The sequence below is a fragment of the Prorops nasuta genome, unplaced genomic scaffold (genome assembly GCF_024137725.1).
Source record: "Prorops nasuta isolate Cenicafe-Biocafe unplaced genomic scaffold, Cenicafe_Pnas_1.2 PNAS00009, whole genome shotgun sequence".
Classification (NCBI taxonomy): domain Eukaryota; kingdom Metazoa; phylum Arthropoda; class Insecta; order Hymenoptera; family Bethylidae; genus Prorops; species Prorops nasuta.
This window is the reverse complement of record NW_027116806.1, coordinates 8,578,576-8,594,474: the sequence shown is the minus strand read 5'-3', so window position 1 is coordinate 8,594,474 and position 15,899 is coordinate 8,578,576. Positions and strand designations below refer to the sequence as shown.

The 15,899-nt window shown below is 37.8% G+C and overlaps 4 protein-coding genes across 6 annotated transcripts; all 4 read right to left on the bottom strand.

Annotated features, from left to right (window-relative positions):
- Positions 1–1,871: 1,871 nt before the first annotated feature.
- On the bottom strand, positions 1,872–7,919 carry LOC136776367 (sodium-coupled monocarboxylate transporter 1-like). Its single transcript, XM_066731831.1, has 9 exons — positions 7,784–7,919; positions 6,129–6,360; positions 5,687–6,032; positions 4,677–4,831; positions 4,427–4,567; positions 4,219–4,327; positions 3,907–4,128; positions 3,313–3,830; positions 1,872–2,643 (listed from the first exon to the last, which is right to left on the bottom strand). The coding sequence occupies exons 2-9, from the start codon at positions 6,344–6,346 to the stop codon at positions 2,547–2,549; spliced, it is 1,806 nt and encodes a 601-aa protein (XP_066587928.1). The 5' UTR covers positions 6,347–6,360; positions 7,784–7,919; the 3' UTR covers positions 1,872–2,546.
- Positions 7,920–8,640: 721 nt separating this feature from the next.
- Positions 8,641–11,042, bottom strand: LOC136776366 (KICSTOR complex protein ITFG2-like). 2 transcript variants are annotated; one of them, XM_066731829.1, is made up of 6 exons: positions 10,762–11,042; positions 10,459–10,681; positions 10,069–10,388; positions 9,252–9,985; positions 8,941–9,175; positions 8,641–8,826 (listed from the first exon to the last, which is right to left on the bottom strand). In XM_066731829.1, exons 1-6 carry the CDS (start codon positions 10,906–10,908, stop codon positions 8,647–8,649), a joined length of 1,839 nt encoding a protein of 612 aa, XP_066587926.1. In that variant the 5' UTR covers positions 10,909–11,042; the 3' UTR covers positions 8,641–8,646. The 2 variants fall into 2 exon arrangements, with proteins under 2 accessions (XP_066587926.1, XP_066587927.1); XM_066731830.1 differs by having other exon boundaries at positions 10,794–10,931.
- Positions 10,944–11,510, bottom strand: LOC136776222 (mitochondrial inner membrane protease subunit 2). The gene is made up of 3 exons (XM_066731602.1): positions 11,367–11,510; positions 11,205–11,324; positions 10,944–11,123 (listed from the first exon to the last, which is right to left on the bottom strand). The coding sequence occupies exons 1-3, from the start codon at positions 11,508–11,510 to the stop codon at positions 10,944–10,946; spliced, it is 444 nt and encodes a 147-aa protein (XP_066587699.1).
- Positions 11,511–12,046: 536 nt separating this feature from the next.
- hay (ATP-dependent DNA helicase hay) lies at positions 12,047–15,641 on the bottom strand. 2 transcript variants are annotated; one of them, XM_066731619.1, is made up of 9 exons: positions 15,325–15,641; positions 14,875–15,086; positions 14,703–14,813; positions 14,489–14,638; positions 14,238–14,411; positions 12,847–14,167; positions 12,633–12,781; positions 12,440–12,556; positions 12,047–12,349 (listed from the first exon to the last, which is right to left on the bottom strand). In XM_066731619.1, exons 1-9 carry the CDS (start codon positions 15,590–15,592, stop codon positions 12,221–12,223), a joined length of 2,631 nt encoding a protein of 876 aa, XP_066587716.1. In that variant the 5' UTR covers positions 15,593–15,641; the 3' UTR covers positions 12,047–12,220. The 2 variants fall into 2 exon arrangements, with proteins under 2 accessions (XP_066587716.1, XP_066587717.1); XM_066731620.1 differs by having other exon boundaries at positions 15,234–15,434.
- Positions 15,642–15,899: the final 258 nt, after the last annotated feature.

Below are 15,899 nucleotides of genomic sequence, written 5' to 3'. Positions count from 1 at the left end.
AAGTTTCTGATGGACGTTTGAGAGATTCAGATGTACTATATACCGAGAGAGAGAGAGAGAGAGAGAGAGAGAGAGAGTAAACTGTTTTGTTTGTGTTTACTAGGATGAGGCCAGCTATGCCAGCAGGGGTTTGAATAGGCATATCGTGTTCCGTTCTATTGAAGGGCCTACTCCCGCTTTAAATACACGTATACGTACACCTGTGAATGTATGTGCGGTTGATGCTACACAACGAAGCATCGCTAACCTATACCATCCTGAACACTGAATATGTCACCGTGGAAAGAAATGTCACAATATTCCGCCTGTCTAGCAGGGGCACAGCTGCTTCGCTGAATACGCGAGTTTCCTACGAGCTTCCCCCCTCCTATTAGACGTTCCACACGACGCATAAATTTTCCGCCGGAGCGTTTCTCGTTTCAGGACTACTCCGGGCGCTTTTTCACGGTGGCCTGGCCAATTAACGCAAGATTCGCCCGAGATCGAGGTCCCAAGGCCCAGTCGACACCGCCGAGGAAGGAGCGCCAGTAGAAAGTGGAAAGGCGTGCGAGATGGGCAAGTCCGGGCCACTCCGGGGCTTGAGGGAGGCCGAGCGATAATCCGACGCTCGAATGTTTGACAGAATAATTTTCACGTTAGCGGAGGCCATTGTCCGTCTTTATGCTCACTCCTGGCATGGTTATTGTCGCCGAAATAAGCCGTATCCCTCGCCATACGCCAGTGGCCTGCTCACCTTTTGTGAGCTGCTTCGCACACAACACGCATACACACAGAGCACGGCCGACGCACAAAAGCGCCCCCGAGCGTTTGGCAGGGCCGTTGCGGTAGCACGGTTGCTGCGCTCACGGCAAAAATCACCAATTTGCCCGATCACGCGATCCTTGCGAGAATGCCACCGATCAATTGCCGCGTAGCGAGACTAGCATGGTCAGACAGACGCCGGTGCTGTGCATATAAACAACTTTGTTGTTATTGTGAATTTTTGTGCCACGCGATGCGCGGCAAAAGGACAGAAACCCGCGCGATTGGTCGATCGAGACAATTGCCATTGGGCGGGATGTATATGTTTATTCGAGTACAAATAAATGACAAGTGAATGACACGGAGGCAAAGCTTTTTCAAGGGATTGAGTGTGCGAGAGGTTGTTCGAGAGACGAGTATTAGGCCTGGCTGTAGCGACGAGCTCCCCCGTCAGCTACGTGGAACGACACGAAATCAGAGTCCGTCAAAAATCTGTCACCGGACCACAATGCAGCAGCAGGATAGGTTAGGAGACCCTCTCACTTTTGGAAGCCGTACAGCGGAGAGCCACACGTTCCCCGGTTGACATCGTTTCGTTGATGCTTACCGTGCGGGCTTTTATGCGACCGAGGGGATAGGAGGGAGGGGGGGGGGGGAGGGGGAATAGAGAGGGAAGAGATCACAAGAAAAAGTGGAGACGGGGCAACAACGTTGCTATCTAAGTAGGTATAGACCCTTACCACCTATATTTGACACCTTTCAGTCCAATAAAATAAAATGGCTCGATGGAATGCGGTCTTCTTTCTCTCTCGTGCTCGCGTTGCGTCCCGAGAGCTACGTCTCCGGTCAACCTGGAATGTCCCTGCGCGACTTCTCGTTTATCCCGACGAGCGTCGAATCCTTGAAAGTCGATGATTTTATCTCCTGGCACTGATAAGGGTCTACGCCACTTGCTCTCTTCTTCTCCTCGTGTCTTTTTGCCTTCCTCCCATACTCTGTCGTCCATCCGACGACTGCACGCGTACAATTTCATTCCGAGTGCAATTATCCGCTCTTAAATATAATCGCGCATTAAAATACACCACGGGATAAGATGAGTGATTTTGGAATAACATTTTTTTGTTTCGTAAGAAAGGCTTTATTTCGTACGATAATTAGACGCGTGTGTTGCGTGTTTAAAATCTTATTTACATTTATTATAGCATTGAGAATTTGTCCGTAGAGCTTGCTAGATATGATTAATTAAAAAAGATAAAAATTAGTCCGAATGGAGTGATTATTGCCATTACATTTCCGCCTCTGGCCAGATAGCTATCGCTCTTCCAGATGTTCCTGCGTAAAGTCTGCTTGTTTCCAGATGTACGGACGGATATATAATCCAGTCAATTTGAAACCCACATCGACTGCCTAATGGCTTCTTTTAACCCTGAGCCCAGTCCTGTATACGCCTTTTATGTATATATATATATATATATATATATATATATAAGCTTCCTCCAGACGAAACTCATCTAATAAACCCATCAATGAGAACGTGTCAAAATAGAATTTGCCTAAGAAAATTTATTCTCTTTCTTGTTTCTCCTTCTCTCTCTCTCTCTCTCTCTTATATCTGGAAACACGTTCCTTCTCCGCGAGCGGAGTGTAAAAGTCTCTTCTTACAATGTATAAGTGGTACCATAGTTACCATACCATAGTTGCGTGTAAATATGCTGCATATGTATCTTGAAATCTTAATTATATTTCAAGCAATGTCAAGTGTGATTATATATAGTCAATGATCTCGTTACTCGCTAATACTGTTATTAAAAATTTTTCAGTTCCTCCTTTTCCGGATTTGTCACGATTGCTGTGGGTACGTTGTGCAGAGACACTTCCATGTATTTCTTGGGCGGAAGGAACCTGGTATAAAAATGTTGAGTTACGATTTTAATATACAGGTTGTCCAACAAACGATGGCCATACCAATATCATCGAATAAAGGACAAAAATCTAAGTAAAAAAGTTCTAAAAACTTTTTTACTAGCACTTTTGCTTAAAAAGTTATTTGCAATTAAAGATTATCGATTATATAGTAGGTCCTTTCTTAAAGAGGAAGATTGTTTTCGTCGCATAAGACCAAAAATGCTAAGTTTCTGTGAATTAAAATACTAAAAAAAACACAAAGCCAAACATCCACTTGAGCCTATGAAGTGGGTGAAGGCCGACCGGCAATTTCAAGTGCGAGCGCCATAAAAACAATCAAAACATAAACACACCACTTCAATAGGTTCAAGTGGATGTTTGGCTTTGCATTTTTCTTAGTATTTTAATTCACAGAATCTTAGCATCTTTGGCCTTATAATGCAACCAAAACAATCTTCCTCTTTAAGAAAGGCTACTGTAATCAAGAATCTTTAATTCCAAATAACTTTTTAACTAAGGGTGCTGGCAAAAAAGTTTTTTCAACTTTTTTACTTAGATTTTTGTCCACTATCCAATGGTATTGTCATGGCCATCGTTCGTGGGACACCCTGGCGAAGATTGAGATTTTTAATAATTATACAAGAATTTATTTGTAGAAATGTTTACCTGCGAACCAAAGGCGGGAAGTGATCCCTGTTGACATCGGAGATTTCGGGAGCCCCCAGGAGGAAACTGACGATGGTGCCGACGATCACGACGGTGAGGGAACCAAAGAGCGTGTAATACATGAAGGAGATGGAGAAAAGGAAGAAAGGCTCTTCTTCGGAGGCGATGACGGTGGCGGGAGTGGTGGATGGCCGTAGAGTGCTGGTGACATTGAAGACCGTTTCAAGGATGCTGCAGCCTTCGTTGTTAACCGGAAGCGCTGGATAAGTGAGGGTCTTGTTCGCCATGTTCCACTGTGCACCAATTATCATCCAGACCATGAGAAGCATCGACACCACGCCACCGGTAACAGCTCCCTTCGTCGTGGCCCAAGGTACCAACATCCCCAGTGAGAATAAACCTAACATCGCACCGGAAGTCACTCCGGTCAAGGTCATCGATACTTGGAAAACGTCTCCCAGCTTGTCCATCAGAAACACCAGCGTCACGCACACCAATCCAAGCACTACCACTGTTAACTGCAGCGCAAAAATAACGATGAAATTTGCAATAATAATAAGAATATATATAGAGAAACCCGGTGGAAACTCTTACCTTGCAAATATTAGCGGCCAGTTTCTCCTTGTTATTGGATGAAGGTATCCAGGATTCGATAAAATCCTCGTAGATTGTACCAGCGGCGGTATTGAGGCCAGCGCTCATTGTTGAGAGACCGGCACTAACGAGACCCGAGAGGAAAAGACCCGGAAGACCTGGTATATCACCGGCCACGTCCAATACGTAATACGGAAGAATTTGGTCGCTCCTCGCTACCATCTGAAATCAATTTTACTCAATCTCTCTTTCCTCGGGATCTTCCGAAGGGCAATTTACGGCGATTCGACAATATTATCTCGAGCAACTTACGCGATTGCTTATTGGATCGCACTTTGAATATCTCGCGTACATGGTAAGACCGGTAAATACCGATATCCATTTTAACAACGTGAGACCTACCGACATGAATAATACTGATCTAAAACATTAAGTTGTTATATAGTTTGGTCATTCAAAGTCCTTTTTATTATATATATATATATTATAGTAATTTGGTTTAAATCGAGTCAATACTTACTTTTGCGCCTCTTTCAGGGTTGGTACGGCTAAGAATCTCTGCATGGATACCTGACTGATACCCAAACCTGCCAGCCACGTCATAACCATACCCACGGACATACCCCAGAAAGAATTCCTGGCGAACGGGCTCGGATCCATACTGTGTAGAAATTTTTCTTCGTTGGTTATAACGTCTCAAATTTCTTTAATCGGAGGGGACAACGTGGGAGTGGACGCATAAGTCAAATGGATGCTGAAAAGGGACTCACTTCCAGAACACGATCCGCCCGCCTTCTTCCGCTATCCTCCATACTTCGCTGACACCTCCCACGGCGACGGTTCCCAACGTCAGAACGGCGAACAGACTTCCGATTGTCACTATCATTTGAATGGTGTCCGCCCATACAACAGCCTTCAAGCCTCCCTGTGTGAATTTTCAAGACAACCTTTCAATACCACAATAGGCGTATCACTGCCAATCACTATATATATATATATATATATATAGAGAGATATTTCTCACCCAATCCCATCAACCCTACTCCAACTACCCGATTTCACTCGCGTATCGAAGAAACAATACTGAATATATAACATTTCTTTTCGTCGAAAGCGAACATTGCGAATTTAAAATTTTTGTCAAGTAACTTATATACACATTTATTTAAAAGTCTGTGAAAATAGAGAGAGACAGAGAGAGAGAGAGAGAGAGAGAGAGGGGGTTGAAAGGGGTGAGAAATAGAGAGATAACGCAAAGAAAACATTTGCCAATGGAAGACATTACTACTGAACAAATACTACTGTATAAATTCAGTGAGACAGTATTATATGATGACGTATTTTATAGACAAGGTCTAATTATATTTGACAAATATGCGTTAAACCTCGATAAAGGTTTTATACGAAAAACGCCTGTACCGATTTAACTCCATTGCAAATAAATCTTATCTAGATCTCTCGTATCGCGCAGCAAAGCCTTTACGTTTCACGAAGGCTACGTCATAATTCTTACAGTGACGCTCTTAACGCACAGATACGCGCTTTGCGAAAAGTACCGAAAGTTTGAAGGGTCGACGTTGGGATGATAATGATATTAATATAATCATGTTATTAAAACTAACATTGTCAACGTGATAATTTACTTGAACATTTTACAATCTTCGACGGAAGATTGTATCATCGAGTACTGAAAAATATATTCGCGTGCGTATGTGTGTATGTTTGTATATATTTGTAAGAGAGAGCGCATGGGAATCGATCGAGTATAGACTGTACTCACTATGGTTGTGTAGAATATGCAGACTATGCAGATAACTGGGCTGATAAGGTACAAATTGATCCCGGTAGCCTGAGAGAAAGCAAGCGCTGGCACGTATATTATCAGCGGAATATAGATAACCAAAGAAAGGGTATAGAGAAACGAGGCGAGAAGCCTGACAGGCCTGGCGAATCTAATTTCGAGATACTCGAACGTGCTGGTCAGCTGCAGCTTGTAGAACACAGGCAGGTAAATAAGGGAGATAATAACGCAGGTTATTATGGATGTAAATACGCAGGCCGCGTATTGGCTCCCATACTGATACACTTCCGAAGGTATGGCCAGCAATGACACGCCGGATATGTGACTGAAAATATATGCAAAGTATTTTTTTTTTTTTTTTAAATATAATTCAATATTCAGAATATCGATCCACTCGAGAAGTATTTGGCTTTTAGTTTACCTTGCGATTAAACTCATGCTGACTGGTATAAAGGACATTGATTTCCCGGCGAGTAAGTATTCCGTCGTGTTATCCTGTTTCTTGCTGAAAAAGCCAAAATAAACCCCGATCGCTATGCTGATTCCCAGCAAACCTGCGAATAGCGTGTAATCGGTCCATCCAAACGTTAGCTGCTTCAGCTCGTGAAGGGCAAAATCTGCTATTGCTCCACCTTCCATCCTTCCAGTGCTCTCTGAATGTAACCAAACACAAAACTGTACAACCAAGAAATTCAAACCGAACTACGCGCAAGACTTTTCCTGCTTTTTTCTATGATCTTTCGTCCGTGGCTAATCTTTAACGTAAGCAATCCATTTAAAAACACAACTGACTCAATTAAGTAGTTAATTACTAGATAGCGCGGGGGGAAATTCCACCATAATAATGCAAATCTATTCTATTCGAGAAACAATGAGGAGCAACTGTTAAAATAACATTTTCATCTATTATTTACTCAGGTTGACAGTAATGATAGCAAGCTATTAAAAATAGATCGTTCCTGTCTGACGAAACGATTAATCTTTTATGCGTGTATCATTAATGTGATTTTTTAATCAAACTAGTCGTTTGGTAAGCATCAATGGGTCCCTTTGTACTGACGAATGAAACATTGCGACTATTACGTTTTCTTGTTAAAAATAACCCTAAAATAGTTCTAATCTCAAGTGTCTGGCTAAAGCTTTATTTTAGATTAACAATTTCTAAAGATTGCTCCGAGGTCCTCTGAAAGACCCAGCTTGACTACTTGCGTATGAGATTCTTGGCGTGACCACTTGGGCAATCAAGAATTAAAATTTATTCTTCCATAAAATTACAATTTTTATTTGCTTAATATGATAAAAATAGCAAGATTTCTAATGACTTTTTTTAACAAGCAATAACCAACTAGCATTAACCATACATATTGTTACAGTCACACTTTTAACTTTAATATTGTTGTTATATAAATAAGAAATTAACGGTAAAAATTGGCTATCAACAAAATAACATTATTTTGTCTTTATATTTCTCTCAAATTGGATCAACGGAGTATTCGCTGCGTGCATATTAACACGTTGACATTGAGGCGAGAGTGTGTAAAGGACTCTCTACGATGAAAAATATAAAGGACGACAGATTAAAAAACATAAGAAAATCATTAATCATATTTGTAAAAGTTATTATATTCAAGTTATATCATGTTAAATATTCTGTTCCTTATATTTTTCATTGCACGGATTTCTTAAATTATTTATATATCAATTCTATCAGTTTTTCTGGACTTTTTTCATATACGTGTCTCAGTCATATATTCTCACATGATTATGATTGTGTTGATATGTACAGAGCGAATAAACAATTTCGTTAAAAGGTAATTTACCATTTTTACAAATACACGGATACATTTATCGCACGACAATCGTATACAATTATCGAATAACGCAGGATCGGGTATGGGGTATTATTCGGTGTACCAGAGAATCTCACAAGTTGGGAAGAAAAGAAAAAAATGATAAATATGTATGTTTCTTCAATGGTAATCCGAAGTCTGTCTCGAGTAAGGGCGGAAAAACAAAAGAAAAGTCGTGTGGTAAAACGATATAATATAGAATTAAGTGCAACTAGTTAGTTCTTACGTGTCAGGAGAGTGCTGTATGTACTTCCGGTAAATTGGCGCGGGTGAAACGGCAGAGAAGGGCTGTTAGAGAGATACCCGCAGATCGTTGTCCGTCGAAGCTTCCGCACGTCTGAGAAATCTAGCAGTGGATGGCACGACGCGATTACACGCTGATTGAAGTTGATTCACCCGCGCGATGTAACCGGTAACCGAAGATGGCCTTCGAGAACCGACTTGTGGCGTTAGACTGGTGCGGAAAAGTACTTGATGTTGAGCGAATACCCAATGACAATACGAGCAACAAGCCGCTATAAGATGGCACATATTTGGCCGTTGCTAATGACGTGTAAATTCCGTTCTAATTTACAGCGGGACAGATAAGGAACTTGCAAAGTACCACAAATAATAATGCACATTCATAAATCGGGTTTCGGAGGAGAACACACGATCGGGCACGTTTTGCATGCTTTTTCATGTATGACCGATACTGCAATCTCACTCAACCACCGAGCTACCGAAATTTTCTGGGATTTTTACAATCGTATATCTGTCATGATAATCAATGTATACACGAGGCCTTCAGGAAGCTTGGTGTGCGAAGAAGGCCGAATGCTGTCAATGCGGAAAGAAACTCAATTTGTGTCAACATTTGCGCGCATACCATCAGATAATTTTACATATATATTATAAATACAGATTAAGTATATACTATATATACTTATAAATATTGATGTATAATGGAAGAAGAATAACAAAGAAATTGTAAAAACGATTGCCGTCGTGTCTTCTGACAACAATAAATCTGATTGGGCTATGGATAATTTACTTTGAATCACCTTTCGTATAACATGATTTTTTTTCTTTATACGATTTTATTTCGATCTAATGGGCCTCGTATAACAGCCATTCGGTAAACTGTTGAAGTTTCTGCTGCCTTTCAGTTTCGTCACCGTCGCCTATTATTTTCCATAAAGCTTTTTTCTCCTCTTCGCTAAGATCTTCCTCCGGTTTCAAAGGTGATATTTTCATGCTTGGAAGTATTACGTCGTAGTAGATAAAAATCTGCAAATACGGTTCTGGTTATTTTACGTATATACAGGTTTGAAAATATCAACAATGGCATTTTTCTTGATTAATTGTGATTTAAAATCAACAATTCACGGGGGGTATCGTCACCTTATTATTGAAAGTGTTGTATACGAGGCAAGGGGTTGAGGTTCCTGGTATTACGTTATAATTGCCAGTACAGAAAGCTCTGACGCTTTCCTCAAACTGAAATCGTACACTGTTTCGTTGTTGATCTAAGATATAAGTCTGACCGTCCCAAGCGCAGGCGACTATTTCATCAGAGCCATCGCCTGTCACGTCTAATTGACATAGTGAAAAAATTTGATGATCTACCTGCATCGCCCTGTATCACATAAAAATCAAATTATTTATTATATTTCAGTGAAATTTAAACGGGCAATGAAATAATGCTCTCTCACCATAATATTATATCGTCTTTTACTAACATTATAGTACCGTCTAAGGTGGCTAACGCATAGGGCTTCGTACTTAAAGTTTCCTGCTTTATCGCAGTATCACCACACTCCTTTTCATTTTCCTTCTTTGTTGTTGTATTATCCTTGTTATTATTGTTATTGTTACTAACTTCACTTTTATTACTATTACTAATATGCGAAAAGTCTTTGAAAGTAGGAAGCAAAGATTTTTTTTCATCACTGGAATTATATTCGCCAAGAATGATATTGCCAGCATGAAAATTACCGTCAACTTGATCGACGTCAGTCGGTTCTGTTAAGCTATAAAACCTTATCATGCTAGGATCTTCTATAACAAATTCTTGCTGTTCAACATTTTCCTTTGAATCATTGCTCTCTTTCGTTTCTTTCTGTGAATCATTTTGGTGATCTTTCGTATGATCGCTTTTACTCGAAACTAAGTTGTCTTTTTGGATGTATTTAGATGTCCTTACTCCTATATCAGATTGAATCGGTATTATTCCAGACTTTAAATCTCCTATTATTTCAGTCGAAATATTTGGATTGCGCATTGTCGATATGCCTAAAGTCTGATAATCAACGCAGCTAGCAGCCCTTTCGCTATTTAATTCGTACATCTCCTCGTCTAATCTACTACTTTCTGGGCTGCATTTGATTCTCATAAACGTTCCGCCTGGCTGAGCTACTAACAACGTGGGTGTTCCATCACTGGTATGCTGTTAAATAATTGTAATGATTTAATATCTTAGCAATTATAAGAAAAAGGGACGAATACGCTAAATCAATGAATTTCTCATACCTGAAGTGTGACAGTTCCAATTTGATTAGTGCATTCCCATTTACTTAATCCAACCAACTTTCCAGTCTCAGAGTGACTATTGCTCGACCATTTATAGGATCTGACTACACGATCGGTTAATCCCAGTATCAATTCATTTGAGCCATCATTATCAATGTCAGCAACGAGCGCTATTTTCGTATTAGTAGGAACCCTCTGTACGTGAACGCACTCCATTTTACCCCCTAATTCATTTGCTTTTTCATTTGTACCATCAGCTTGATCCATATTTGTAGAGTTAACCAAATTTGGTCCTACATTCATATTTGTGCTAGCATGACCTTAAAAAGATATAATATGGTTTCATTTGAAATCAAAGTATCAAATTATTAATATCAGTTTATATTTTACTTGACAGCTTTTGAATTTCTTGGCTCATTGTATCCTTTTCCATTTGCTGAATTGCAATTGTATTTACACTGTTAACATTGACTGACCTAGGGCTATAAAATATATGCACCCATCCATCTCCGCAAACAACGAGAAGTGCATTACAGCCATAATTGAAAATATCACCTATCACAACACTAGTTATGAGACCAAGGCCAGTTATTTTCTGCCATAGTTCTGATCCCTACAAATATCAATTAATCCATTTCAGCCAAATGAGTGAGGCTGGTTATTAAATTAATTTTAATTCTTAATACTTAATACCTTAAAAATATATAAGCCTCCTTCTGCCGTACCTACAACTAATTCGTTATCTCCATCATTATCCACATCTCCAATAGTTAATCCATGTCTGCATACAGTACCAGGTAATTCCCACTGTAATCTTTTAACAAAACTTACAGCCCTCATTGTTTCATTTGCTAATATAATCCTACTTTTGTAATTTAGTTTAAAGGTAAACGCTGAGTAGGAACAGTAGTTTCAAGTATTTGCCATCTTCTTGGTGGCCAAACAATACAAGTGGCTTTGGCAGTTATTAAGCCTAAATTAACTGGTCCAAAATTATTTGAATCTAAAGATTGACCAGCATGATCTCCTTCTATCCAGCAATGTCCTTTTGGTACCTATAATCAGTGGTAAATAACTTATAATGTTAAGGGATTCTACAAAAATCTAATAAATGAGCTGAAATTCAAACCAATTACTTGAATAATTTTCTCTTTGTATCCTTGAGTATTAATAATATCACCAGGTAAACCTATCACACGTTTGATTAACAATTCATCCGGAGCTCTTGGAGAAATAACAGTTACTATGTCACCACGCTTAAAATCGCACATTAATATAGGCCACGGATTAACAAATACCCAATCTTGAAGTCTCAGATCTGGATTTAATGTTGGCTGCATAGAAAAACCATCCACAGATTTTATACATCCTACAGTGTTTGTAAATGTGACCCAAATAGGAACACCTATGAGAGCACCTCGAAGGAATAAATATATTCCCATCTATTGTACTCCAAAAATATTTGTTTTTTCAAAATATCCTCTATTTAGCATATTCTAATGTATTGATTTAAATATGAAGAAATTTAAAACTTTTATAATTTTTAATATCAATTTAGATTAGATGATGAAAATTTGAAGAGGTTATACAACTTCTAATCATGTTTATATAGTAGTGCCAGATGTCAGTTAAGGCTAGGACAGTCTACACTCTACAGCGCAATGTCAGGACTCAGATATAATATAAGCACGTGGCCATACCAGATCCCACTCCCAGTATTTTCATTTTTTGCACATCAACACAATAACACTAAAATAAAACTGTGTAGCTGTATTATATACAAATACTGAATTCATACTGCATACTACGAAAATTGTCCATCAATAATAATGAAATTTATCATTAGAAAGTATTGGCGGCATGAATGCATTATACATCAACCAGACTACCAGAACTATCCATTACCTTAACGTTACTGTGTTGATATAAATAAAGGAAATACCTAAATTTTAAAATCCTTTTACAATGAAACAAGAAATAATCATAAAAAGTTTTATTTTTAATACTAAGGTTTTCATAACTTATAAAGAATATCAATAAATAACAAAATATTACAAGGTCAATAGTATATATCTATTTATGAATTTATCACTCAAATTTAAACTTTACCTCGGTAAAAATAATTTAATACTAATTTGGTTTACTATAGAATTTATGTTCTAAATTTTTTAAAAAGTGGATGCTTATTTGCCGTGGAGGAGCTAGCAGATTTTTTATATTCATAGTAAACGGCATCATCAGCTCCGGAAATTGACGTCATATTACCAGTTTTTCGTATGACCTAAAATGCATAAACGATAATGTAACATATGAAGTAAATGTCGTATATTGAAATATAAATAAATAAATATTATTATTTTATTAATTATACCGATCTGGGCCCTTCTCCAGGAATTCGTTCTTCATCGGCATCATTGTCGCTTGCCGATAACACTTGCTGCAACAAATGGCTTTGTTCCTCTCTTGTCTTGTACATCAAGTCTGGCTCCTAAAAATTCATTAAAATTAAAAATACTTTTCTCCGGGCAATACTATTTTGAAAACTTTTGAATAAAAAACAATACCTCATCCATTCCAGCTAATTTTGTAATAACTTTGTAGGCATAACCTTGATTCACTAAAAACCTTTGACGTTTTCGAGAATAATTCATTTCCATGGTATCTTGCGATACCAATGTATAAAAGAATGCATTATATTCTTCAGCAATTGCTCCTATAAAATGAAACAAAAATAAGATTTTTTTATTTTCTAACTAATTTTATCAACCAAGCACCAACCTTTCTTAGCTCGCAAAATTCTTCCCAAACGCTGTGCTTCTTGTCTTCGGGATCCACCATGCGATGATATTTGAATAAGAACATTGGCCTCTGGTAAGTCAAAAGACGTATCTGCTACCTTACTTACAAATATAGTATTAACTTTAGTATTAAACTTAAAGTTCTGTAAAATTTGTATCCTTTCACTTTGGCTAGTAGGACCATAAATGTAAGGTTTATTCATTTTTATTGCATAATGTTTTAAGGCAAAAACATTGTCAGAGAAAACAATTGTTTTATCTCCCCTTCTTTCATGATACCGTATTAAATATTGGCAGCAACGAAATTTATTTGGATTCATTACATAAAGCAATAGCTTTTTGCTCATCTTTCCATTATTCAAATACTCTCTGTAAAATTCGGGTGTCATGGGGCACCAAACTTCTGCACACTGTACTCTTGCAATAAAACCTCTTTTTTGTAACTCCAACCAATTTGCTTCATAAAGCTTAGGTCCGATTAAGAAATTAAGATCAGCAATTTTATCATCTTCTCTTAACAATGTAGCTGTTAAACCTAATTTACAATGGGACTGGACAATCGTTAATACTCGACGAAACATTTTTGCAGGAATCGTATGTACTTCGTCCAAGACCATAATACCCCATTCCTGTTCCTGCAACCATTTCATGGTTTGTTCAGCCTCCCAAGAACGTTTTTGTGTATGTGTTATCATTGAATATGTTGTAACTAAAATTCCACATCCCATTGGTTTATCTTTTGCTTCGCTGGTAAATCGACATATCATCGAGTCATCAGCGGTTGACCACATTTTAAATTGTTGTTTCCATTGCTCAACTGACACTCCAGAGTTACATAAAACTAAAGCTCTTTTTCTTACTGTGCAGCAAGCTGTGACTCCTACTAAACTTTTCCCTGCACCACATGGTAATACAATTACACCAGATCTTGCCCGACCATTGCCAAACATCTTCCTCAAACTTTTCTCCTGATAAGGCCTTAAAACTGCAGATGGTTTTAAATCAATATTGATATCAGGATTAACAGTATCATTTCGGAAATCATACTCTGCTAATAAAGGATGTTCCAATTCTATACATCTCTTTTGGATTACTTCAATTTTTTCCTGATTCACTTCAAAACTAACAGTCTTGATTTCTGCATCATCTTCTTCATCCTCGTCTTCTTTATCTATTTTACTATAAAAAGTAGTAATGTCCTCTGGAACTGTAGCTGATTCCTCTGTAACTTCAGTGGCTCCTTCTGGTGCTTGTATTTTTCCAGAAACTGTTGGAGTGTTTGACATTGGTTTGGCACCAAACTGTAAACCATGAAATGATGCTGTATAGCTTTGTTTTTATTAAAGAAATTTTTTTTTACAATCCACTTACTTGAAAAAGTTTATGTTTATTAATAGTAGATGTAACAACATCATCCTTCTCTGTCTCATCTACTATTTTTCTTAACCTGCATTCTTGGATAACTGGGTCTTTCAATAACCTCTGAAGTACGTCTGGATAAGGGGACTCAACAAAGTACTTGTTGTGTTTTAATACAAGCTTTACCTAAATTAAAAAAAAAGTGAAGAAACTATTAATTTTAATCTATGTACATTTTTATCGGTTTAACGAGTTATACATACTTTGCCATATGATAATGTACATAACTTAATAAATTCTATAATACCATCAGGTATACTAGTTTTGCTCAGTCTTTTAAGATATTCTATTATATCATGTGTTTGGAGTCCTACGCTTACAGCTGCATATAACGAATATGCAGTTAGCTTATACTGAAAGAAATAAGATTTAGTATCTTATATAAGCACAAAATTTGTCAACATTATTCTTTATTACCTCATGGATATGCTCTGGTCGACAAACCGGCTCTGATATAGCAATCAGAAAATCATGTGCATGTTTATAAACAGGTGAAAAGGACTCTAAAAATATATGTCCATTTGGTGCCTAAAAAAATCATATAAAATGCAAAATGACCTTTGAAATACTAAAACTACATTTAACTTACCACCCATAACGGTCTTGAAGCACTATCCTGCTTTAATATCATTTGTGATCTGTAATCCTTGGCTCCAAATTCATCTTCAATAGCAGCTTCATCTAGTTTTTCCACATCATTTTTTGCTGCATCAGGTATTCCATCAGTTTCCATTAAACCTTCAATAGAATCTTCATCGTAGTCATCATGATCTTCCTTTCGCTTCTTCCATTTGCCTTTATCTGTTAAAACCAGTAAACCATAGAATTAAATATTAATTTTAATTAAAACCAGCAATATCTGATTATTGTTTCCTTTATTTATTTTTTTTTAATGATTGATTTAATTTTAATTACATAAATAATAGAGGAATAAAGCCTATTATATACCATTATCTTTTTTAAAACGTTTTGGTGGAGCCATTTTAGTTTGATTTTCTTTTGTTCGTATATCACAAAAATGTTAATAACAACAGCTTACTAGTAGCAAATTTAGTCGGCTCGTATGCCTTGCAAGTTGCAACTCGCACTCCTCGCACTGACTTGATTGACTTTGAAGTGTGTGTACCAGTGTGTACTGGGTGACCTGCTGGCTGCTGAATGTACATACATACATATGTATGTACATAGCAACCGTTGAATAATAATGCCAGACAATTGCCAGTGATGCCAAAATTGCCAGATTGCGGACGTTTAGACCTCCCACTATGTCCCCTTAGGTCATAAACTTCTATAGTTTTAGGAGGCATTGAAGGGGGTTTTATAGCCCACAATCTAGCACAATTGTGTTACACCACATTTAAACAAACTGGAAAATTTCATACCTCTCATTGGTCAGACTCTAGCTCCACTTCTCGTATGTACATATATGTACTTACATAGCTACATTGATGTGTTGTGTTGATGCGCACGATCCCTATAGCAGCCTATAGCACAAGTCCATACCTAACATAACTTTTACTAATACTCAGTATGATTGGTCAATCAGTTTAAATGGACCAATCATAATGCATATTTTGGTAACAGATACGAAATTACATACGAGGAATAACGGAG